This window comes from Sarcophilus harrisii, chromosome 5, assembly GCF_902635505.1.
Source record: "Sarcophilus harrisii chromosome 5, mSarHar1.11, whole genome shotgun sequence".
In the NCBI taxonomy this organism is placed as follows: domain Eukaryota; kingdom Metazoa; phylum Chordata; class Mammalia; order Dasyuromorphia; family Dasyuridae; genus Sarcophilus; species Sarcophilus harrisii.
Window position 1 is genome coordinate 146,886,588 of NC_045430.1, and position 27,811 is coordinate 146,914,398.

Below are 27,811 nucleotides of genomic sequence, written 5' to 3' on the forward strand. Positions count from 1 at the left end.
AACAGGAATTAAGTAACAGACTATTTTAATTACTTGAAAACATGTTTTAGTCAATCAATCAATTAATCAAAGCAACTAGGACCTATGAATTACCCCTTTGCTGTTGTGTGATTTCTATGCCTGAGCCACTTTTCCCTGCCCTTTGTATGCATTTGAAGAGTGTGTCACTGACTTTTGAACGGATATTTTTAATCAGGTTTCTCACTGTACCATCTTAATAAATATCCTTTCCTAACAGTTACTTAAGGCTGACTAACTAAATGATTCCCAGATGAATTAGCCAGCTATAAAGTCAAAAAGGAGAAGGGATGGGAAGCTAGAGCAAAGATAGTGGCCTGGGAAAGTACTGAGGAGTGGAGGAATTATGGTTCTCAGAGAGGATGAAAAATACATTTAGGAGAAATAAAACATAGGGCAAGACAAAATTATAGTTAAATTATATTGGCACTAGTTTCTAATTTCAGATTAGAAAATTTAGCTTCTAATTGAGGAAACAGAAAATAAGTAGGTAATAGTAAAATCCAATATGTGACTCTCCCAATGGCAAATGAGATAATTTTTGGAAAGTAATTAGCACAATGGGTAGCATACAGTAGGCACTATAAAAATGCTATTTTTTTTCTTCTCTCCTCCCTTCTTATGGGGCTGTAGTGTAGTCACAGAGTAAATCATATGATATAACAAGATGAGAGGGAGGTTGAGGATACATTAGTGTGAATGCTGAAATCCTCTCGTATAAAATGAGAAAATGGAGAAAGGAAGGAAGTGAGCCAGGTACTGAACTTCTTAAGTCTAGGTTACCTTTTTCAAAAGCCAGCTCTCAATTTACACTTCTCATTAATCAAAAAAGCTCACCATGTAGAAAGAGATTCACAGAAATGCTCTTTGATTTCATAGTAATATCTTCAATGTCTCTTTCTCCTTTCCTAATTCTTCATATTCATAATTGGCTATTAGATTGGGCTACATATGGGAGGAGTGCTTTGTACATTATGGGCAATTAATAAATGTTTATTAAGAAATTTGGGGCAGCTAGGTGGCTCAGTGAATAGAACACCAGCCCTGAAGTCAGGAGGACCTAAGTTCAAATCTGGTCTCAGCAAAAAAAAAAAAAAAAAAAAAAAATATATATATATATATATATATATATATATATATATATATATATATCTTTAATTGAACAGAAAAATCAAAGTTCCAATGGCAAACATAATCTAGAAGGAAAATGAGGAAATACATGAAAACATAGAGGATTATCCAAAGGACTAGCTATATGGTTCTCTGGAGATATAACTTATTGCTCACCAAAGTTAATTGAGAAATGACTATTCTAGAAGTAGTAGTATGAGAAGCTATTCTAGAAGCTAATAAGCAGGAAAAAGTATCATCCCCATAGCCCAAGACCAGAAATAACATTTCTATTTCATTAATATTTTTCTTTATACTGATGAATAAGGAAAAACAGAAGCAAATATTTGAAAAAAGGAATATACTTACTGATCAATTTAAAGGAAGGCCACTGAAGGGAAGAACATCCATGGAAATTCAGACGTAACACATTAGGTCGCCATCTTTGTAGTATGCATCCTATAAATCTGTCATTGACTATTTGATACACTAAGGAAAAATTGATCTAAAAATTCAATAAATCCAGAATATTAACAAAATGTAAAGCGTGTTTCATATGAAAAGAACAAATTTAAAAGTAATATGTTTAAGGGGCACTTACAACTACAAGGAGTGCCACAAGTTTTTTCATAGTCTATTGGGTAGGATCTGTGAAATTCAGAAAGCAACTCTAATTTGTCACGAAATCCTAAACTAATGTCCTGTATTGGATATTTATGTCTTGAAAGCAAAATACCAAGAAAATTCTATTATACCTATGTAGGACAACAAAAAACCATCAGTACATTTGGTTTCTTTTTTTCTTTCCTCAATAGTATTTTATTTTTCTAAATATATGTAAAAATAGTTTTCAACATTTATTTTTGTGAAATTTTGTATTCCAACTTCTTTCTTCTTTCCTTTCTTATTTCCCCATCCCCAAAACAGTAAGCAATCTGATATAGGTTATACAAGTACATTTAGCTTCAGTAACTACAACAGATATTTAATTTTCTCATATTCTATTTTTTATATACAAAGATGACCCTACTACTAATCTACCATGAGCAGTGTGATAGGCCAGCCACCTTTGATACAACAACCCTGGTGGAAGAGAGGGAAAGAGGGAAAATTTATTTTAACTCACAATTTATTTTAACAAAAGGAAGTATGTTGAGCATTAATGACTTTGGGCACTTTGTATCATGTTCTAATGATCTTTATTGTTCATGGATCATTCAGAATTCAAAAGTATATACAACAGTCTCTTAGGATGAATTTTTATGTTAATAAGATAACTACCCTAACTATGGCCCTTTACCAACACCTTTCAATCACAACTCTTCCTGGCATTATACAATCAAAATGATACTCAAATTTTGGGGCCCAAATGCTTGAAAATACAAGAGAATCTATTCTTATTTGCTTACTAAGATTATGGAGTGCTGCCTTATATGTGCAATAGTCTATTATCTTTTAGCGACAGAAATAAAATGTCATTAGAAATTGATTACACTTACATCACTCCACAATGATCTCAGATATGTCATGGATCTCCAGGTACTGTTGACTTGAGCACAGTTTGCCCAATCGATGACACTTAGAAGGTGGAAAATCTAAGGAACAAGAATATATGAGATTAGAAAATACAGAATCTTAAAGATAACATTTTCTTGTTCTTAACAGGATCATATAACAGTTGACATGTCTAATGATCTTTTCACCAATGAACTTGAGGCACTTTTCAGACATTTCATTCAGAGATTATCTTGATAAAGCAATAAAAGGTGTTGATATTTCCATTTTATGAAAAGAAACTTTTTTCTCAAGTTTTTTATTTGTCCAAATGCATGTAAAGATAGTTTTCAACCTTCATTTTTGTAAGAATTTGTATTTCAAATTTTTCTTCCTCTTTCCCTTAATATCTTCCTCCCCAAGACAGCAAGCAATATGACATGTTAACTATGTAAAATCCTTTTAAACATATTGCCATGCCTGTCATGTTGTACAGGAAAAAATCACACCAAAGAGAAAAAACACAAGAAAGAAAAAAAAACAAAAAACAAAAAAAGAAAATATTATGCTTTAATCTATATTTAGTCTCCACAGCTCTCTTTCTGAATATGGATGGCATTTCCCATCTTAAGTTTCTTGGAATTGTCTTGAATCACCACATTGCTGAGAAGAGCCAAGTTCATCATAGCTGGTCATCACATAATCTTGCTGATACTGTGTACAATGTTCTCTCGGTTCTGCTCACTTCACTCATCAGTTCATATAAGTGGGAAAAGAATTTCTGCAGAGAAGTTAAGTACAATTATTTGTAGCACTAAATTTTCCTATATGTGCCATAGTTTTATAACTCAAGTTGAGGGGCTTTATACTTAATTTGCATTTGTTCCCCAAGGTTATTATTTAATGTAGCATAAACCCTTATCCCTGAACAATTGAAATGTCACTGTAGACTAAGGCCACAAAAACCCAAGAGGTGACAATTAGTTGGAGAGGAGATGAAATAAGAAGTGTCTATTGAAGAAGTCTCTGGTAACCATTGGTTACCATACTAGTACCAATGGTACCAGAAGTAAAATATTACTAGGGAGAGTTCTTTTGTGAAATAAGATCACGATGGATTAATATTCCCTTTAGGCCACAGGTGATAACTTGAAATGGATAAGAAAACTATTCCACCACAGAGGGCAAGATAATTCATTTCACAGGGTGAAATTCTTAGATTATAGCTTAGGATAGAAAGTAAACTGAATCAAGCCTCTTTTGTGTGAGTGATCTTGAGATTTGACTGCTGAAGCTGGAGATGGTGGGGTTATAACTATTTAGATATTTAGAAGGAAAACCAACACTCAGAAATGAGATTCCCTGAACACTAACATGGAAGCCCATGATGTAAATGTCAAAGCCAAGTCCAGTTGTGTACTTGTAAGGGCATAAGTTACATCTGACTTGCTGCTGCCCTTCTGAGCATTTCTTCTTGGTTTAGGCAACTTTATCCACTTCCTCCAATTAACCAGCTTCCAAAAAAACAACTGTGCAGACTGCAGACAAAAACTACTGAGTTAGTATTGATTATGTTTAAGTCTAGCTTCCCAGAATCATTAAGAGAAAGAGAGAGAGACAGAAGCAAAAAGAAAAAATTCCTTACAAGCAAAACCTCAGAAGAAAAATATATATATTCAAATATTAGAAAGCAAAAAAAAAGGATTAATAATCATAGTTCAGTAACAATTACTGAACCCACATAAATGAGAATTGAACTATTTTAACATCCTCCAAAGTAGTACAGGAACTCAGTAAAAATAAATAAGTAAATAAATAAATAAATAAAGGCAAATATAAGTGCAGAAATGAGAAACCTTAAAAAAAATTTTTTTTAGGTTTTTTAGGTTTTTTTAGGAAAAGAAAAGAAAATCAAATTGCCAAGATGAAGGAGAATATGCATTGAATAGAGAAGAAATAAACAATATGCTGGGGCATGAATGTAACCAATTATATCACAAAAAAAGCAATTATGAAATATATGAATAGCTAGAAAATATAAATAACCCAAAACAATAAATAAATAGAGCAAATTCCAAATAAACAAACTTATGGAAGAATTTAAATCAGAGAACATATATAGTCTCTATAAGGCATAAACTTTTGAAAAACAGGTGAAACAGAATTCATGTTTTAAAAAAAAATCTTAATAGTCATACAAAAAAGAATATTTAGAAAAAGAGAATTAAAGAAAAATACAAGTAATTATAATGATACAGTATTTTAAAACAAAATTAGTAGACACTAGAGAAACAGAAATTTAAAAATTATTCATTATGACCTAGCTGCATTTAGATCAAGAGTATAATCATCTTCAAGATTAGGAAATAATTAGCATAACTATCATACTGCTCATTTATGTCTTTTAAAAAACATATTAAAATACCAAGGAATGATATCTTTTCTTAATATGATAAAAGAATTTAATAAGATAAAAGAATTTATCTAAAACCAAGTATTAACATTCTTTGTGGAGAAATGCTGGAAGCTTTCTCAAAAGATCAATAGTAAAACAATGTTTTAATACTAGATTTGGTATTAGACATACTAGTATTAGAAATTTTAAATAAAAAGACAAGGAGAAATAAAATTAATAGGGCCATAAAGAAGCAAAATTACATCTTTTTGTAGATATAATTGTTTACTTAGAAAATTTTATTAATTAATCAGCAAATATGTATTAAGTACATTATCTGCAAAACATTGTACTAAGAGCTTGAGTAGAAATACAATAAATTAAAAATCTCTACTCATAAGGAAATTAATTAGAGATTCATTCTAACAAGGGAGACAAGAAGAACATATATGAATACAGAGAAAGAATAAAATTACAGAGTAATTAAATACAAGGTCATTCTCTAGCACTTGAAGATATCAAAATAAGGTTTCACATAGAAAGTGGTAATTGAGCCTCATCTTAAAGAGAAAAATTCTATGATGGAGAGGTTCTAAGAGAAGGAAGAAAATTCCATATAGCAAAAAGAGCTAATGAAAAAGAATAGTAACAGGAAATGGAATACCATGTTCAAAGAACAGAGGATCAGTCTGGCTACGTCAAAAAATAAAGTGTGAAGTGTGAGTATGGGAAGAAATGGACAATAAGGCTAGACAAATAGGTTGGAGAAAGGTTGGAGAAAGGCTTTAAAAGCTAGAAAGAAGACTTTATATTTGATTCTGGAGGGAAAGTGAAACCACTAGAGTTAACTGAGTAGGTGAAAGACAAGGTCAGATCTGAGAGAAATAACTTTGGAAATAAAGTATAGAATGGTGAAGTGGAAAGGGATTACATGTAGGAAGATATTGGAGAAACTGTGAATTGGTCCAATTTTTCTGAAAAGCACTTTGTAACTATGGAGAAGACCTTAAACTACTTGTACCCTTTGACCTGGAGATTATCCTTCTGAGCATATTTCCACATTTTTTAATTGCATAAAACCCAAAGAGATATTAAGACAAGAACTAGCAGACTCTTAGATAGACAGACAGACACACATATAAATATATACATATGTATGTATCCAGAGATTAGATCTTTTCTTCTTCCTAAATGTTTTCCCTTCTACTCACCTCTTTAAGGGAAAACAGAAAGAAATATCAATAAACAAGAGCTTCCCCAAGAAACCTTGGTGGGAGAAGGGAGATAAAGAAACTAAATTAAGTTTTATTTATCAACCCCCATGTATCAGCTCTCTACTTCTCAGTCACCTGATAAGAGTCTGTTTAGCATTTCAATTTTGGTTCCGATTACTGTTCACCTTTATTCATATTAACAGAAAACAGAAGCTCAGCAAACCTTTCTCAGAGGAAAAGTTATATCTCCAGGGATGGTCAGATTTCCTCATTTTCTTACTTCTCACTTCTCTACCTATCCTCTTTTAATATGAATTCCCTTCACTGTTTAAAAAAAAAATACCTAGAAACTCACATGTGAGAACTTGGAATGACATACATTGGCAATATATATACATATACACATTGGCACTTCTATCCCACTAAACCACCATGATAAGATCTCTGTGGGAGAGTTTACAGTAATACCAGGCAATTGATTCTCCTTTCTTTTCTTTTAAAAGAACTTTTCAAATATAGAACTTTCCTCCAAAGACTTCTATAACTATTCGAGCCTTGAACTATTCGGGCCTATAACTATTCGGGCCAAAAACTTTCTTCTCAGGCCACACACAGGTCTGAGTAAGCATTTACAACTCATAATGTGCCTTTATCTTAAGACCACTAATAATGGTTCTTAAAGGAGGATAAGAGACTCCTCAAAAGACAAAGTTCTGTCTTTAGTTTAGCTGACCTCTCAATATCTCATAATAAAAAATAATAGGGACTCCAGGGGCGAAGCCAAGTTGGCGGAGACAACACACCTTTCTCTCTGACCTTCTCTACAACCCTCAGACTAATTAGCAAATCCAGCCTCTGAATTAGTTCTGGATGGGCAGAACCCACAAATATTGAGAGTGTAACAAATTACCAGCAGAAGATCATTTCAAAGATCGCCAGAAAATGTCTGTTTCAATTGGAAACGGGAGGGAGGCAACAAAGCAAAAACAGGTGAGTACAAATGCCAGTACAGACAGAGCAGAGTCCTGGGGCATTGCTGACTGCGTTGCTGACTCCAGGTGCCAGAGAATCCACGAGAGGAATCTCAGATTGCAAGCCAATAGATCATCAGAGAAGTTAGAAAACATCCAACACAAACACAGAAGATCAATAGTGAACCCCAAAAGGCCAAAATCTCATGAGACCTGGCCACACGCACCCAGCACCTCGAGGGACTCAGCACACTCTCAGACTCGAGAAAAGGGAATTCTTTGTTTTTAAATTCTTCCTGTTGTCTGTAGAAAGCGTGTTACCAACACCCCAAAGAGACGATTTGCTTTTTGTTGTTGTTTTCTTTGCTTTGTTTTTTGTCAAAATGAGTAAAAAGTTAAAGCGAGCTCTAATTATAGATACCTTCCATATGTATAGAGAGGATTCAAACCCCAGGAGACTAAAAGACGTTCTAGAGAAACCCCAAAAGGGGATATGATTATTTCTGCCACAAAGACTTCATGAAGAAATTTAAAACTTTCCAAAAGAGCTAGAAGAAAAATGGGGAAAGGAAAGGAAGCTTCAAGAGGGTCTGGAAAGTCCTCCCCCATTAAAAGATACAGGGATAGGGGGGGAGCCAAGATGGCGGAGAAGACACCGCGTTTTCAAGCTCTTCCCCCTCTTTAAAATATTTTGAAATAAAAATAGTCTTGACTGCACACCAAAGATGGGAACAACCACCGAAAAAAATTTCAGTCCGCCAAAAAAGGTTGGTTCCGGGGCCGGGGGGATCCGGGAGACTGGAGAAATTGGGTTCCGAGGAGAGTCTCAAACCGAGGGTGAAGGACAGATTAAAAAGGGCAGCCCCAACCCAAAAGGGGCTTTTCCTTGGGAGGGATCCTAGGGAGGAGAGCCGGTTAGCCAACCGCGGGGGAGCTCGGCTTGGGGCCATAACTTTCCAGGGCTTGCATCAGGCGCCCGGGGAGTTTGTGGCTGTCGCGTTTCTGGCGGCCAGCCTGAAACTACAGTCCCCAAAAGAGGCCCGGGCCGGTAATTTTTACCCAGCCGCGAGGGCCCGAAACCCCAGCCCTACTAAGCAGTTTATAAGTCGGCCAGTGCTGAATCCATCCTGTTGGGGAAGGGAAAACCTCACCCAGAGCACCCCTCCGGGCGAAATGGTTTACATCTTTCCCTGCTCTGCAGAGGGTGGTAACCCCTTGCCGGAGACCTCCCAAAGGTTTAAAACATGAATAAAAGATGAAAAGAACAACGACAGCTTTATGAGAAAAGAGCAGGTCACAAACCTGAAGAGACCTCAAACAGCAAAAATGCATCAGACTGTCCTCCTTTCAATTTTCATAGAAGAGACCATTAAAAGTCCAAAAGAGAGTTGAAGAAAATGGGGAAAGGAAAGAGAAGCCTTCAAGAGGCAACAACTTCCGAAATAAATTGGAAAGTTAAAAATTCCAGGAATAGGAAACAAAATTGGTGAATTGAAAAATAAAGAACTAAGAAAAGGATCCGTAATTGAAAAAGACAAAGAACACAAGAAATGGATCTGTGAATTAAAAGAAAATAATTACTAAAAAAAATTAGGAAATGGAAAAAATTCCCCGACCAAAACAATATTAAAAAATAATTGGAAATATACAGAAAGAAGAAAAAAGCTATTGAAGAAAATAATTTTTAAAAATTAGAACTGAACAAATTGAAACTAATGATTCATTGAGACAGCAAGAATCAGTCGAAAAACAAAAAAAAATGACAAACTGGAAAACCACAATTATCTACTTGCAAAACACAGACTTGGAAAATAGATCTAGAGATAATCAGGATTTTGGACTTTCTGAAAACATGATGAAAAAGAGCCAATCCTTTTCAAAAATCATCAAAGAACTGCCAGATGTTAGAATCAGAAGGTAAAAAGGATTGAAAGAATTCATGAAAATTTCCTGAAAGAAACCCCTAAAATAAAAACCCCAAGGAATATTGTGGAAAATTTCAGAACTATAAGATTAAGGAAAAATTTTACAACAGCCAAAAAAACCATTTAAATCCGAGGTGCCACAATGGGATCCCCGAACTGGCTCCTTACTTAAAGGAAAGAAGGGGAATAGTATTCAAAGGCACAAGAACTTGAGATGCAGCCAAGAATAACCACCCAGTGTTAAGCATTTTCTTCCAGGGAAGAAGATGGACATTTAATGAAACAAATGAATTCCATTTGTTTCTGAAAAAAACCAGAACTAAACAAAAAATTTGATTCCAAGAATAGAACTCAAGAGATGAAAAGGTAAAATAATCTTGAAATTTATTTTGGTGGATAACAAAAAGAATACATGTATAATTTGTTTACTGATAAACATAAAAAAGGGTAGATATGGAAAAGGGATGATGGCAGAATAAGGTGGAAGGAGGGATAAAAAAGGGGAAACCACATCCCAAAAAGGTAAGGAAACTTATATATTGGGGAATTTGAGAGGGGGAGGAACAGTGAATCTTCTTGAGTTGTCAAAGAAAAAATAATTACATTGTTTTAAGAAAATTTTCTTTTAAAAACGGGGAGAAAAAGGGAAAAGAAAAAGAGTAATAAGGGAAGGAAGGGGAAAGACTCAAAGGGGGGAGGGGGGATTATAAAGAGGATGTTGAACAAGAGGGGACAAAGTTTAAAAGGGGGAAAGAGGTTTGGGGGAAGAATAAGTAAAGCACAATTGGGGTTATTAGGATGGCGGAAATACAGATTTAGTAATTCTAACCGTAAATGTAATGGGATGAACTCCCCCATAAAAGAGGAGGCGAAAAGCAGACTGGATCAAAGTCAGAACCCCTACAATATGTTGTTTACAAGAAACACATTTAAAGGGGGGATCATAAGAGTAAAGTAAAAGGGGGCAAAATTTTAGCCAGGTAAAGAAAAAAGGGACATCCTTTATCTCAGACGAAAAGTAAAAATTGATCTAATTAAAGAATAAGGAAGGAACACATCCTGTAAAAAAAAAAACAAGCAATATCAATATTAAACATATATCCCAATGGTATGGCACCAACTTCCTAAAGGGAGAGAGGCAAGAAAAATGACAACAAAACTGTAATAGTAGGAGTTCAATCATCCAGAATTGACAAATCAAACCACAAAACAAATAAGAAAGAAAAAAAAGAAATATAATTTAGAAAAAAAGGAGGGACTTTGGAGAAAATTGAAAGGAGATAGAAGAGAATTACCCTAAGTTCATGGAAACCTATTAAAAATTAATATTAGGACAAAGACCAAAATTAAATGCAAGGCAGAAATAGTAAATGCTTTTTTCAGATCATGATGCAATAAAACTACTTCAAAAAAAGTTGGGGAAATAGACCAAAAATAATTGGAAATAAACAATCTCATCTTAAAGAATGATTGGGTGAAGCAGCAAATTATAGATACAATTAATAATTTCCCAAGATAATACAATGATGAACATCATACCAAAATTTGTGGGATGCAGCCAAAGGGTAATAAGAGGGAATTTTATTCCTTAGAGGCTTACTTGAATAAAAACAAGAAAGAAAAGATTAATGTTGGGCCAACTAAAAAAAACTAAAAAAGACCAAATTAAAAACCCCCAACAAATACTAAATTGAAAAAATTAAAAGGAGAAATTAAAAATATTGAAAGTAAAAAACTTGAACTAATTAATAAACTAAGAGTTGGTTCTATGAAAAAGCCAATAAAATAGATAAGCCTTTGGTAAATCTGATTAGAAAAAGGAGGGAGGAAAAAAAATTAGTGTTTTAAAAATGAAAAGGGAGAACTTTCCCCAATGAAGAGGAAATTAGAGAAATAATAAGGATTATTTTGCTCAACTTTTGAATAAATTTGATAACCAAGGAAATGGATAACCTCCAAAAAAGATTTAACCAACAGAGGAAGAATAAATTGTTTGAATAGTCCCATTTCAGAAAAAAGAAATAGAATAGGAATTAAAACAACTCCTGAAAAATCCCCAGGACCAGATGGTTTACATTGAATTTCCAAACAAAAGAACAATTGGCTAATTATATAAATTTTTTTGATAAAAAGGGAATGAAGGAGTCCCCAAATTCCTTCTATGAACAGACATGGTACTGATACCAAACCAGGTAGAAAAAAAGAAAGAAAATTTAAAATTCCCATGAATATTGATGTAAAATCTTAAATAAGATTAGCAAAAGACCAGAAAATCATCTCCAAGATAATACACTATGATCAAGTAGGATTTATACCAGGAATGCAGGGCTGGTTCAAATTAGAAAACTATCAATATAATTCCCAGTAATAACCAAATTAACAAAACCATCATCTCAATAGATGCAGAAAAAGATTTGATAAAATCCAACATCCATTCCTATTAAAACACAAAAGGAATAAATTTTTTCTAAAATAAACCCAGCATCTATTTAAAACCATCTTAAGCATCTTTAATGGAGACAAACTGCAACCATTCCCAATAAGATCTGGAGGAAACAAGGGCCCTATCGTTACTATTTTTTTATTAGAAACGCTAGCTATAGCAATAAGAGCTGAGAAAGAGATTAAAGGAATAAGAATAGGCAATAGGAAAAATTTCACCTTTTGCGTGACGATGGTATACTTAGAAACCCCAAATTCTGAAAAGTTATTAGAAAAATCCACAACAAAAGTTTGGTTAAAATAAACCCAATAAGTCATCACATTCTTATAATACTAAAAATCCAAAGTAGAGTTACAAAGAGAAATTCCATTTAAAGTAACACGAAATATAAAATATTTAGGAATCATCTGCCGGAAAAAATAGAAACTTTATGAGCAAAATTACAGACCACTTTTCACACAAATTAAGTCGATCCCAATTGAAAAAAAATGTTTGGATGGGGCACAAATATAATAAAGATGACAATATTACCTAAACTAATCTATTTATTTAGCTATACCAATCAGACCCCAAAACTATTTTGATAGAAAAATAAACAACAAAGTTCTTGGAAAAAAAAAAGGTCAAAATTTCAAGGAATTAATAAAAAAAAAATCAAATGATGGGGCACTGACCAGATCTAAAACTATACTATGACAGCAGTTACCAAAACTATTTGTTTCAAGGAATAGATTAGGATCAGTGGAATAGATTAGGTTCAAGGGATAAAACAGTCAACAAATAGCAACCTAGTCTTTGAAAAAAGATCCCAGCTTTTGGGATAAGAAACTGTTTGATAAAAATTGTTGGGAAAATTGGAAACAAATGGCAGAAACTAGGCATTGATCCATACTTAACGAACACCAAGATAAGGAAAATGGGCTCCAAAAAAAATAAATTATTAATAAATTAGAGGAACATAGGAAGTTTACCCTCAGACCTGTGGAAGGGAAGGGTTTTTTGACCAAAGAACTAGAGATCATTACGATCACAAAATAGAAAATTTTCGATTACCCAAAACGGAAAAGTTTTTGTCAAACAAAACTTAAAATTGGGCAAAATAAAAATATTTTACATCAAAGGTTCGATAAAGGCCTCATTTCCAAAAATATATAGAGAATTAACTTAATTTATAAAAATCGCCATTCTCCAATTGAAAATGGTCAAAGGATAGAACAGACAATTTCAGATGAAGAAATTGAAACTATTTCTAGTCAATGAAAAGATCTCCAAGTCATTATTAATCAGAGAAATGCAAATTAAGACAACTCTAAGATACCACTAAACCCGTAGTTTAAGATGACAGGAAAAATAATGATGATTGTTGGGGGATGCGGGAAAACTGGGACATTGATTCATTGTTTGGAGTTGTGAACGAATCCAACCTTTTTGGAAGTGTTTGGAACTAGCTCAAAAGTTATCAAACTGTGCATACCCTGACCAGGGTTTTACTGATTATATCCCAAAGAGATTATAAAGAAGGGAAAGGGACCTGTTGGCACGAATGTTTGTGGCCCTTTTTGTGTGGTTAGAAACTGGAAACGAATGGATGTCCATCAGTTGGAGAATGGCTGAAAAATTGTGGTTATGAAAATTATGGAATATTACGTTCTAAAAAATGACCAACAGGATGATTTTCGAAATGGAGATTACACGAACTGATGCTAATGAAATAGCAGGACCAGGAGCTTTAATACTTCAACAAATCCCTAGATGATACCAGTCCCGATGGATCGGGCCATCCTCAAAACAGGATCAACCAAATCTTTTAATGGACGGGAATAACTGAACTATATACCCAGAAAAAGAACTCTGGGAATGTAAAAAACCATTGAATTCCCATCCCTATTTTTTCCACCCCTCTTTGATTTTCCCACGAGCAATTGCTAATTCAGAGTCGATTCTTTTTTACAAAAATAATGTTTTGGTCATTATCTTTTTGTATCTGTTATATTTTAATATATTTAACATCTACTGGTCATCCTGCCATTTGGGAGGGGTGGGGGGTAAGAGGTGAAAAAATTGGAACAAGAGGTTTGGAATTTTAAGCTTAAAACCCATGTTTACCCAAATTAAAAAAATAAAAAAAAATAAAAAAAAAAAAGATACAGTGGATAAAGAAATCAACACCCTGAAAAACAATTAGTGAATTGGAAAAGGTAAACAATTCCAAGGAAAACAGAATTAGTGAATTGGAAAAAGAAAATAGCTTTCTAAAAAATAAAATTGGCAAAATGGAAAAAAATTCCATATAACAAAACTCCTCATTTAAAAACTCAATTGGACAATTACAAAAAGAAATTAAAAAGTAAATGAAGAAAATAATTCATTAAAAATCAGAATTGAACAAATGGAAATGAATGACTCGAGGAGACACCAAGAATCAGTCAAGCAAAACAAAAAAAAAAAAAAGAAAATTTAAAAATTAAAAAAAATGTTAAATACCTACTTGGGAAAACAACAGACCTGGAAAATACATCTAGAAGAGATAATCTGAGAATTACTGGACTTCTTGAAAATTATGATGAGAAAAAGAGTCTAGACACTATTTTTCAGCAAATCATCAAAGAGAACTATCCAGATGTTATAGAAACAGAGGGTAAAATAGACATTGAAAGAATTCATCAATCACCCATGAAAGGATCCCAAAATCAAACCCAAGAAATACTGTTAAATTCAGTAATCAACCAAGGAAAAAATTACTAAAACGTAGGGAAAAACAATTCAAATGAGGGCCACAACAAGGATTACTCAGGGATCTAGCAGCCCACATTAAAGGATCAAGGGCCTTGAATCTATATTCTGAAAGGGAAACGGTATGCAGCCAAGAATAATTACCAGCCAAAATGAGCATTTTTTTCCAGGGAAGAAGATGGACATTCAAAGAAATATGTGAATTTCATCTATTTCTGATGAAAAAACGGAAGTAAACAAAAAGTTTGATCTCCAAATATAGGACTCAAGAGAAATATAAAAAGGTAAAAAAAATATCTTGGGAACTATATGTCTGATATGAGTATACATAAAATATGTCTGATATGAGTATACATAAAAATATGTGTATAATTTGGTTTTACTGTTATAATATAAAAAAGAAACTAGAGGTGGAAAGGAAATTGTACCAGAAAAAAGGGGTAAAGTGGGGGTATTACATCTCACAAAGAGGCAAAAGAAACCTATTATATCTGAGGGAAAGAAGGAAGGGGGATGAACATAGTGTGTGTCTTACTCTCATCAGAATTGGCTTAAAGAGAAAAATATTAGGCATATTCGATTTATGGAGAAACTTTTCTCACCTCATTGAAAAATGGGAGGGGAAAAGTGAAAAAAGGAAGGAGTAAGCTGAGTAGAAGGGAATACAGAAATTGTGAGGAAAAGGGGTAAGAAAAGGGGAGGAACTCTAAGGTAGGGGGAAGGGATCCTAAAAAGGGAGGACTGTGTGAGGTAAGTAGTGCTCATAAGTTTAATCCTGGGGAGGGGGGTAAGGGGAAAGGAAAGGAAAAAAAATATAAGCTGGGGTTAACAAGATGGCAAGTAATATAGAATTTTAACCATAAATGTGAATGGGATAAACTCCCCCATAAAGGAGAGGCAGATAGCAGACTGGATTAAAAGCCAGAATCCTACAATATGTTGCTTACAGGAAACACACTTGAAGCAGGGCGATATATACAGAGTAAAGGTAAAAAGCTGGAACAGAATCTAATATGCTTCAGGTGAAATCAAAAAAGCAAAGGTAGTCATCCTGATCTCAGATCAAGCAAAAGCAAAAATTGATATACTTAAAAGAGATAAGTAAGGGCATTATATCTTGCTAAAGGGTAGCATAGATAATGAGTAATATCAATATTAAACATATGCTCCAAGTGGTATAGCATCTAAATTTTAAAGAGAAATTAAGAGAGCTAAGGGAATTAAAGACAACAAAACTATAATAGTGGGAGATCACAACCTTGCACTCTCAGAATTAGATAAATCAAACCACAAAATAAATAAGAAAGAAGTCAAAGAAGTAAATAGCATACTAGAAAAGTTAGGTATGATAGCTCTTTGGAGAAAACTAAATGGAGACAAAAAGGAGTACACTTTATTCTCAGCAGTTCATGGAACCTATATAAAAACTGACCATATATTAGGACATAAAAACCTCAAATTCAAATGCAGAAAGGGAAAAATAGTAAATGCATCCTTTTCAGATCATGACACAATGAAAATTATATTCAATAAAAATCCAGGGAAAAATATACCAAAAAATAATTGGAAACTAAAACAATCTCATCCTAAGAATGATTGGATGAAACAGCAAATCATAATCACAATTAATAATTTTACCCAAAAAAATGACAATAATGAGATGTCATACCAAAATTTGTAAGAGGCCTACTTGCATAAAATAGAAAGAAATAAAGAATTACTTGAACTAAAAAATGTAGAAAAGGAACAAATTAAAACCCCAAGTTAAACATAAACTTAAAATTCTAAAATAAAAGGAGATATCTATAAAATTGAAAAAAAAAAAAACTATTGAATTAATTAATAAATAAGAAGTTGGTTTTATGAAAACCAACAAAATACATAAACCCTTACTAAATTTGATTAGAAAAGGGATAGAGGAAAATCAAATTGTTAGACTTAAAAATGAAAAGGGAGAAGTTGCCAGTAATGAAAAGGAAATTAGAGCAATAATTAGGAGTTACTTTGTCCAACTTTGTTCCAATAAATTCAATAACTTAAATGAAATGGAAGAATACCTTAAAAAATATAGCTTGTCCAGATTAACAGAGGAAGAAGTAAACTGGTTAAACAGTCCCATTTGAGAAAAAGAAATAGAACAAGCTATTAATCAGCTCCCTAAGAAAAAATCTTCAGGACCAGATAGATTTACATGTGAATTCTACCAAACATTTAAAGAATAATCAACTCCAATGTTTTATAAACTATTTGAAAAAAAATAGAGATTGAAGGAGTCCTATTGAATTCCTTTTATGACACAGACATGGTACTGATACCTAAACCAGGTAGGTTGAAAACAGAAAGAAAATTATAGACCAATCTCCCTAATGAATATTGATGCAAAAATCTTAAATAAAATATTAGCAAAAAGATTACAGAAAATCATCCCCAGGATAATGCACCACAACCAAGTAGGATTTATGCCAGGAATGCAGGGCTGGTTCAATATTAGGAAAACTATTAGCGTAACTGACTATATCAATAACCAAATTAACAAAAACCATATGATCATCTCAATAGATGCAGAAAAAACATTTGATAAAATTCAACATCCATTCCTATTAAAAAACACTAGAGAGTATAGGAATAAATGGTCTTTTCCCTAAAATAGTCAGTAGCATCTATTTAAAACTGTCAGTATCATATGTAATGGGGATAAACTGGAACCATTCCCAATAAGATCAGGAATGAAACAAGGCTGTCCACTATCACCATTACTATTCCATATTGTATTAGAAACACTAGTTTTGGCAATAAGAGTTGAGAAAGAGATAAAGGAATAAGAGTAGATAATGAAGAAACCAAATCATCACTCTCTGCAGATGATATGCGTATGCCAGAGAATCAACTAAAGAGCTATTAGAAATAATCCGCAACTTTAGCAAAGTTGCAGGACACAAAATAAATCCACATAAATCTTATACATTACTAACAAAATTCAACAGTAAGAGATATAAAGACAAATTCCATTTAAAATAACTGTTGATAATATAAAATATTTGGGAATTTATCTGCCAAGGGAAGTCAGGAACCATATACGCAAAACTACAAAACACTTTTCACACAAAGTCAGATCTAAGCAATTGAAAAAATATTAAGTGCTCTTGGATGGGTCAAATAAATATAATGAAGATGACAATACTACCTAAACTAATCTATTTATTTAGTGCTATACCAATCAAACTCCCAAGAAACTATTTGACTGAACTAGAAAAAATAACAACAAAATTCATCTGGAAGAACAAAAGATCAAGAATTTCAAAGGAACTAATGAAAAAAAAAATTCAAATGAAAGTTTTTCTTACCGATCTAAAACTATTTAAAAAATATCAAAACCATTTTACCAAAGAAAGAGGGTTGATCAGTGGAATGGTTAGGTTCACAGAACAAATACCAATGAAATAAGAGTTAATTTTGAAAACTCAAAGGCCCACCTTTTTGGGAAAGAATTACATCGACAAAAACTGTTGGGAAATTGGAAATTATTGGCGAATTAGGCGACCCATGCTTAAACAGATAGTCGAAAGGGTTCAGATCTAGAATAAAGAATGATACTATAAACAAATTAAAGAACATAGCATAGTTTACCTCGATTTGTGGAAAGGAAGGAATTTTGGACCCAGGAAGAATTAGAGATCAATTGATCATAAAATAGAAATTGATTATTTATTAAAAGTTTTTGTACTAACAAAACTAATTCAGACAAGATTAGAAGGGAAGCAATAAACTGGGAAAACATTTTTACATCCAAAGGATCTGATAAAGGTCTCATTTCTAAAATATATGGAGAAATTGATAAATGGTCAAAGGATATGAACAGACAATTTAAGGATGAAATTAAAACATTACAATTTATAAAAGGGTTCCCAAATCATTAAATCAAAATCAAATTAAACAACTCAGATACCATCCACCTGTGATTCAAGATGAAGGAAAAAAAATAATATGTTGAGGGGAGGGGAAAACTGGGACACTGAATTTGTTGGGTGGAGCTGGAACAATCCAACCCTTCTGGAGAGCAAATTTACCCAAAAAGTTATCAAATTGGATCCTTTTACCCAGAGTTTTACTGGGCTTATACCCAAGGAATACTAAAGAAGGGGAAAAGGGACCTGTATGTGCCAAAATGTTTTGGGGCCCTGTTTTAAAGGGAGAAACTGAAAATAGTGGCTGCCATCAATTGAGAATTTGGGGTGTGGTATATGAATGTTATGGAAATTATTGTTCTGTAAGAAATAAAAAAGATGAAAAGAGAAGCTTGGAAAATTACGAAGATGCTAATGAAAGAGAGAACCAAGAGATATTATATCAACCGAATGTATGAAGATGCAATTTGATGGGCATTTCTTTGACAAAAGATCAATTAGTTTAATTGATCAAGGATGAAGAAAAATACACCCAAAGGAAAAAAAAAATAAATGAATTAAACTGTTTGCATTTTGTTTTTTCTTCCCGGGTTAACCTTCTGAATCCAACTCCTGTAAAAGAAAACTGTTTGATCCCACACATACATTTATCTAGGGATATACTAGGACATATTCATATTATAAGACTGCTTGCCATCTAGGAGGGGTGGAAGGTGGGAAAAATCGAACAAAGTGAGTGCAAGGGATAATGTTGTAAAAAATTCCCAGGGGAATTCTTCAATAAAAAGTTACTATAATAAAAAAAAAAAAAATATATATATATATATATATATATATATATATATGGAGAATTGACTCAAATTTATGTAGCCACGAGGTGTTCCAAATCACTATTGATCAGAGAAATGCAAATTAAGTAACTCTTTCAATACACACCTCTCAGATTGGCTAAGATGACAGAAAAAGATAATGACGAATGTTGGAGGGGATAAGGGAAAACTGGGACACTGATGCATTATGTCTGAATGGATCCAACCACTCTGGAGAACTACGCTCCAAAAATAATCAAATTGTGTATACCCTTTGACTCAGCAGGGTTTCTACTGGGATTATATTCCAAAGAGATCTTAAAGGAGGGAAAGGACCCACAGTCAAAATGTCTGTGGAGCCCCTTTGTATAAAAGAAACTGGAAACTGAGGAATGCCTATTAGGTGGAGAAATACAATAAATTATGGTATATGAATGTTATGGAATTTTTTGAAGAAAAGGCCAACAGGATGGTTTAGAGAGGCCTGGGAGACTTAATTGATTGAGTAAATAGGAACAGGAATCATTTAACAGAGTAAAAAGACTTATACAAATCAACTGAAGGAATGGCTCTCTCAACATTGAGATGATTCAAAACCAGTTTCTTGTTCAGTGATGAAGAAAGCCATCTACACCCAGGAAAATCATGGGAAAGAGGGGGAAACAACAGAGAATTCCCTTCTTTTATTTGTTGCACTTTATTTTCTTTCCTAGTTTTTCTTTTTTTCTTCCTTCTTGATATGATTTTTCTTGTGCAACAAGATAATTGTATAAATATGTATACATATACTGGATCTAACATATATTTAACATGTATTGAACTAGCTGCCAGCCTGGGAGGAGGAGGGGGGAAGAAGGGGAGAATTTGCAACAAAATATTATATAAGGGGAAAAAAACAATAAGAATGCATGTGAAGGCAAAAATAAAATAAAATAAATAAAGCAGACTTAATGAAAACTTTTTTTTTTTACCAGAATAAATAAATAGTTTCTCCTAGAACATTGGGAATGAATCATATCTGCCAGAATTTATCCTCTAGGATTGCCATGGGGCATTTCTATGTTTTAATAGAGGGGAGTAATAAACAATTCCAAGCACAGGCCTATAAATTCATCAAGTTGTTTCTGTCAATCCCTTTATCAATCTTTATCAATCAATCAGTGAAGTATAAGGACACTGAAATATATATATACAACCCGGTTTGGAAGCTCTTTTTTTTTTTTTTAAATAACAACTTTTTATTTACAAGTTATATGTATGGGTAATTTTACAGTATTGACAACTGCCAAACCTTTTGTTCCAATTTTTCCCCTCCTTCCCCCCACCTCCTCCCCTAGATGGCAGGATGACCCAGTAGATGTTAAATATATTAAAGTATAAATTAGATACACAATAAGTATACATGACCAAACCGTTATTTTGCTGTACAAAAAGAATCGGACTCTGAAATATTATATAATTAGCCTGAGAAGGAAATCCAAAATGCAGGCAGGCAAAAATACAGGGATTGGGAATTCAATATAATGGTTCTTAGTCATCTCCCAGAGTTCTTTCACTGGGCGTAGCTGGTTCAGTTCTTACTGCTTCATTGGAACTGATTTGGTTCATCTCATTGCTGAAGATAGCCAGGTCCATCAGAATTGATCATCATATAGTATTGTTGTTGAAATATAAACAGGTTTGGAAACTCTTGAAGGCATTTTGGTAAATTGTCTCTTCCTCATGGTGCTATGGTTATTGTTTATCATCAAAGAGTTGAAATAAAGCACTGATAGAATATGAATGTATTTTGATATAATAGAGATTGGCATGTGTACACAGTGTCTCTGATGGTATCTGCCAATACATGGCCTGAGATTACAGGTCTATTTATCCCAACAGAAAGGGCCCAAAGCTTCTCCCCTTACAGCATTGTGACTTACCAAACACTATCCACAAATGAGTGAACCACCAAGAACATAGCCAAAGAGAAAATGGCCAAAGAATAAATACTACTGAGATCAATGAAAGTCTTTTTGAAGGCACTCTCAATTAGAGCCAATCAAGAAAAACTCATAACCATTTGGTTAACAGATCAGAACCAGCTACAGAATGTCTCTCCAACACCCCTCCATTACATGTTATCATGACACTCCTGGATGCAAGTTCCTCAACCTCCCCAATGAGGGAGATGCCATCATAGGCATTCTGAATTTGGGTCAATCTCCTCCTTCCTACTTGCAGGGTGCTGGTAAGTGACTAGTATCTAAAACTAAGACAAAGTACAATCAGTGATAACTCAAGTCAATAGAATTAGAGGAAAAATCTTCCAAAGCTCCTCAGGGAGCATTGAGCGATAAATATAATCTGCCTTGGCTCTGGGAGAGTGAGCCAGAACATATTTGTGGGCTATTATCTGGGATAAAAATGGGTCTTTTCAATTTGTGGAGATGCCTGATAGGATTTTTCACTCAGGACTTTCAATTTTAGATACTTTTGTTTGCAGGACCCTAGAAAAACTGACTAAAACAAAATTAAAACTATGAGCAGTATGTTTTTACATTGTGTTTCCATTTTAAGTCAGTTTGTTTTGAGATGATTCTTGTAGAATTCCATTGTTAAGTAGTTCAGCCCTGTTATTTGATGTTTTCTTGTATCTAATATGAAAAGCATTGGTGTTATAACACTGAAAGAAATAATTAGTTGAGAAATTTCTTATATTTCTTTTTGAGTTTAAACAAACCTAAACTACTTGCCTTATTGATTTTTATATCTTGTAAATCCATTTGGTAAGGTTTATTTGTGTACCTAGAAATACCAAGTAATCTACCCTTGGTGCTTAATTCTTTTTATTGGCTATTTCACCTATTGTCTTCTTTGACTTTGTATGATCTTGTCCTTTATTGTCCATAAACCTAGTTTTCCTATTAGGTATTTGAAATGCCTGTAGTATTTCCTTTGCATTGACAAGGATCCATGGAGGAAATTTCAAGTATCTTTTGGAATAGGGACTCAAAAATCTTTTGCTTGATCCTTTGAGAATTTTTGCCTATGGTACAGGGACTCAAACAAAATCTTGTTATGTCATACATAGAAAGAGATCCTTAGAATAATTTGATAAGGCTCCAATTATTTAGCCTTAAACACTGAAAAATCATGGAAAAGTTGTTATTCTGGTTTCTCATGTGAAAGTTTAGTGACTCCTGGTTGACATCAACTCCTAAAATTCTTTGGAGAGAACTCCATAAGATCTGGAAAACTCTGCAGCCACCAAACTTTCTTGTCAGGTAGGAAAACAATTTTTTTTCTTTATTGCATTTGGCTTGAAGAAAATCATTTCAATTACCAAGACAAGTACTTGTTGAGTATAAATTTAACAAGCAGGCATCTTTGGAAACAGTGAAATGTTCTTTATTGAATCTATGTAAGCTTGTATTTGGGATATCTATGATTTTTGTCTGTTTAAATGAATTGTATATGAACATTCCACATTGACTATTTGAAACTTTAGTCTATTGAACTGGGAAAGCAGAGAAAAGGACAATACTTATAATTCCTCTAGAATATCAAAGGAGAGATTATTCTGTATTTATGACTTGGGAAATGCATTTAAAATATACCCCTGCTTATTTGATGGCAGAAGTTTGTTTTTTAGGTAGTAGAAAAAGATAACAAGAATTGGCATATACACAAAAAATACCTCTGAATCAATCTTACCACAAAGAGAAGTTGAAAAGTCTGTTTCAGCCTTCCATAGCAATAGGTAAGCAGACAGCTTTAGAGAAACACAAGCATGGGTAGACCTTTTAAAACTGGTTCCAGCCTGCTAACTACATGAGTAGGTTTTTCAATTGTCTGCATAGCCAGAACAGGGAATACTTTCTCAAAGAGCCAGAGTTAACAGAAGAATTCGGGAAGAGCCAAGATGGTAAAGACAGAAAGCTTATGTGGTTTCCCTCAAAAACTGCCTGAAACCCAGCCTCTGTGAAAAGTCTAACAGAATGAAACCCCTCTCCAGCTCAAGATAGACTGGAAGGGTTTCAAGAAAGGTAAGCCTCACTGGGTGAAAAAGGTGCTCAACCCAGCTCAGATGGTATCAGGCCAGCAAGAGGGTCTTAATCATAGCAGATCAGCAACTGGGACTCTTTGTCCTAGCAAAGCAGACCAGTGGGGCAGCCCCCAGTCCCAGCACAGAAGGCAAACTGCCAGCCCAGAAACTAGATTATTGCCTGGAGAGAGCAGGGAAGACTATCCCTTGCTCTGAACAAGACACCAAACACAAGGGGCCCCTGTGCTCACAGCCAAGGCTCAGAGCAACACAAGCAGCTTGGGAAAGTGACCCCTTTACCCCAAGATCAAAGCTTGACCTTAAAAAATCACAAAATAAGAAGGAGGGGGGAGAGAAGGAAAGAAAATGAGAAAGAAACAGAAAAGAACCTTAACCATAGAAAGCTACTATGGTGACAGGGAAGACCCAAATACCAATTCAGAAGAGGACAAAATATCTACAGAGAAAACTGAAAGGTGATATTAATTGGTCTCAAGCCAAAAAAAGCTTCTTGGAAGTACTCATAAAAGATTTTAAAAGGCAAATAAGAAAGGTAGAAGAAAAATTGTGGAAAAAATAAGAGGTATGCAAGAGAGAAGCAGGTCAAACAACAAATCACAAAAACAATATATAACTTCATTCAAGACAATGACAATAATGAGACAACATACCAAGACCTATAGGATTCAGCCAAAGCAGTTTTTAGGGGAAATATTCTATCTCTAAATGGTTACATGAATAAAACAGAGAAAGAGGAGATCAATAAATTGGGCATTAAACTAAAAAAGCTAGAAAAAGAACAAATCAAAAATCCCCAATTAAATACCAAATTAGAAATTCTGAAAATCAAAGAGGAGAGTAATAAAACTGAAACTAAGAAAACTACTGAGCTAATTAATAAAACTAAGAGTTGGTTTTATGAAAACAACAACAACAACAACAACAACAACAACAACAAAATAGAGAAGCCTTTGGTTAATTTGATTAGAAAAAGGAAAGAAAAATACCAAATTACCAGCATCAAAAATGAAAAGGGTAAACTTACTACAGAGAAGAAGTTAAGAAGAAATTAAAGTAATAATTAGAAGCTATTTTGCCCAACTGTATGGCAGCAAAGATGGCAATCTAACCAAATTGGATGAATATTTACAAAAATATAAATTGCCCAGATTAACAGAAGAGAAAATAAATGATTTAAATAGTCCCATTGTAGAAAAAGAAATTGAACAAGCCATCTATGAACTCTCTAAGATAACACCTCACATCTCTCAAATTGGCTACAATGACAAGAAAAGATGATAAATGTTGGAGGTGATGTGGGAAAATTGGGACATTAATGCACTGTTAGTTGAGTTGTGAAATGATCCAACTATTATGGAGAGCAATTTGAAACTATGACCAAAAGATTATAAAATTGTGCATACCTTTTGATCTATCATTGCCACTACTGGGTTTGTAGCCCAAAGAAATCATAAAAGAGGGAAAATGTTTAAAGGAGCCTAGAAACTTCACACCATCTCTATCCAGAAAGAGAACTACCGAGACTGAACATAGTATATGTTCACTTTTTCTTTTTTTTCTGTTTTTTTCTCTCTCGTGGTTTTTCCCTTTTGTTCTGATTTTTCTCTCCCAACCTCATTCATAAGGAAATATGTAAAAAATTAATATACATGTATAACCAAAAAAAGAGCCATAGTTAGTCTCAGTCTATGTTCTTTAGCCTTCTTCTGGCTGCACTTTGGTGTATTTCTTGGATTCCTTTGTTGATAGTTTCTGGTAAGGGGCTATTTTGTAAGGAGAAAGGCCATTGGCTCTTCCTCACAAGATCAGTAAGTGAACCAAGAACCTAAGACTGTCTGTCTCAGTTTCCTTGTCTCTAAAATTGAGATAATAAAAGTACATAACGTTTGTAAAGCATTTTGCAAATCTTAAAAGCACTGTTATCATAAATGCTATTTGTAATGGTTGTTATGAGTTTCACAAGGTCCGGAAAGCAGTTTTCTCCCAGCCCAGCATCCAGGTTTTATAGCCAGCCCAGCATCAATGCCTCAAGGAACAAGATGTGACCTTTAGAAGTGACCTTCAGGACACAGGTCAGCAGTAGATGATGAGGATTCATTTAGAAGTCATGTCACATTGGGTCATGAACTTACTGGAACCAATGCTATATAAAAACTGTGTTAAGAATCAGGCCATTCTCCCCAGAGAGCAGGATATTATTAGGCAGAATGTTTCCAATCTTCAAAGAAAATATTCCAATGGACCTAGGGTGCTAGTCACTACACTGGCAACTAACAGCGAGGAAACTTGAGGTTAGGGGAATACAGTCAGTTGAAACTTGAGTCAATGGCAAAACAGAAGATGTGTCCCCAATTCCCACAAAGAATGCCCTTAGTACCCTTAGGAGCAGATGTAGCCTGCCTACTCTGTGACTATGAACTAGCATATACTCATTACAAAAACATTTAAAAATATGGACAAATTATTATTCCAATTTTACACATAAGGAATTTAAGGCTGATGTAGGTTAAGTGACTGGCTCAAGATCTCACAGCCAATATTGTAGACAGAATTTGAACATTGAACTCCTGACTCCAAGTCTAAGACCAATGGATCTCTCTATTAAGCAGGCTCCTGAAAGTTAAACCATATTGGTTTCAGTGGCCTAAAATTGTAAGATTTTTTCTTGATTAATAGGAAATAACTGTATGCCCTTCTGGGCAGGAATTATCTTTTGTAGTCACTCTTGGCAAAGTCTCTAGGCACTCAACTGTCCAAACTCTAGGGATTAAGTCTCAAGGAGACATAAGGATTTGGTTGCTTTAAAGTAATTCAAAAGTTATCTGAAGAATAAAAAAGATAGGAACAAAACTTGTTAAATTTTCTCTTGGTAAATTGATCTTGCCAAACAGCCCATAAATTCTAAAAATGTTAATTTACTTAAAAGCTAAAATTTTGCTTCTAAGACAATGCAAAGTGTCTTTATTGAGCCCATATCCCAAAAAGATCTTAAAGGACCCACCTATGCAAAAATGTTTGTGGCAGCCCTTTTTGTAGTGGCAAGAAAGTGGAAACTGAGTGGATGCTCATCAGTTGGAGAATGGCTGAATAAGTTATGGTATATGAAAATTATGGAATATTATTGTTCTATAAGAAATGATCAGTAGGATGATTTCAGGGAGGCTTGGAGAGACTTACATGAACTGATGCGAAGTAAAATGAGCAGAATCAGGAGAAGATTGTACATGGCAACAACAAGATTATACAATGATCAATTCTGATGGAAGTGATTCTTTTCAACAGCAAAGTGATTCAGACCACTTCCAATAAATTTGTAATGGAGAGAGCACCCAGAGAGAGGACTGTGGGGACCTGAATATGGATCACAACATAATATGTTTACCTTTTTTTGTTGTACTGTTGTTTGCTTGCTTGCTTTTTTTCTTTCTCATCTTTTCCCTTTTGATCTCATTTTTTTTTTTTTGCGCAGCATGAATGTAGAAATACATACAGAAAAATTGCACATGTTTAACCTGTATTGGATTATTTGTTGTCTAGGGAAGAGGGAGGGAGGAAGGACAGAAAAAATTTGGAACAAAAGGTTTTGCAAGAGTGAATGTTGAAAATTATCTCTGCAAGTATTTTGGAAAATAAAAAGATATTATTATAAGAAAGAAAAATAAATAAAAACAGTCAAAAAAGACATTGTGAACTGTTAAAAATCATGTCACTGGGACAAAAGCATAATAGAACTATAAGCAAAATATGGCCAATGGTTTTATATTTATTCTCTGGGTGAACTTCTTAATGTTTCTGCACAATATATAATGCTTAATTTCAAATAAATATATCAACACTTTAACCTCAACAACTATAATGAAATAAAATAAAATATCAACATATCCCTCAAGTATCTCAAGTATAAAACTGAAGTACTACCTCACACCTATTTGATTAGCTAAGATAATAGAAAGGGAAAACGATAAATGTTGGTAGGAATGTGAGAAAACTGGGACACCAATATACTGTTAGTAGAGTTGTGAACTTACCCAACCATTCTAGGGAGCAACTTATAACTATGCTCAAAAGGCTATAAAACTGTGCATACTCTGATTAAGCACTACCACTACTGGATCTGTATTCCAAAAAGATCATTAAAAAGAGAAAAAGACCCATATGTACAAAAATATTTATAGCAGCTCTTTTTGTTGAGGGCAAGAATTGGAAATTGAGGAAATGTCCATCAATTAGAGAATGGCTAAACAAATCATGGGATATGAATATACTGTAATACTATTGTTCCATATGAAATGATGATGATGATTGGGCTGATTTCAGAAAAACCTGAAGACTTAAGTGAACTGATGCTGAGTGGAACCAGAATTTTGTACATAGTAATAGCAACATTGAATGATGATCAACTATGACAGACTTCACTTTTCTCAGCGACACAGTAATCCAAAACAGTTCCAATAGACTTGTTGGAAAATACCATCCACATTGTAAAATCTATGGAAATTAAATATAGAACAAAGCATATTATTTTCACTTTTTTGTTGTTTTTTCCTTCTCATGGTTTTTTCCTTTTGTTCTGAGTTTTCTTTCACAACATGACTATATGGAAATATATTTAACATGATTGTGTATGTATAACCTTTTCATTTTGCTTGAAGTTGTCTTGGATAGGGAGTAGGTAAGAAAGGGAGGGAGAAAAATTTGGGATTCAAAATCTTACAAAAATGAATGTTGAAAACTATCTTCATATGT

At 33.7% G+C, this 27,811-nt stretch overlaps 1 protein-coding gene across 1 annotated transcript in view; it reads right to left on the reverse strand.

Moving 5' to 3' along the window:
* Positions 1 to 27,811, reverse strand: part of FBXL13 (F-box and leucine rich repeat protein 13) — a 247,639-nt gene that overhangs the window by 174,048 nt on the left and 45,780 nt on the right. Inside the window, exons 4-5 of the mRNA XM_031938696.1 lie at positions 2,628 to 2,723; positions 1,498 to 1,633 (exon numbers count right to left, since the gene is read on the reverse strand). Coding sequence (XP_031794556.1) covers positions 1,498 to 1,633; positions 2,628 to 2,723 — 232 coding nt within the window. The remainder of the gene's footprint in view (positions 1 to 1,497; positions 1,634 to 2,627; positions 2,724 to 27,811) is intronic.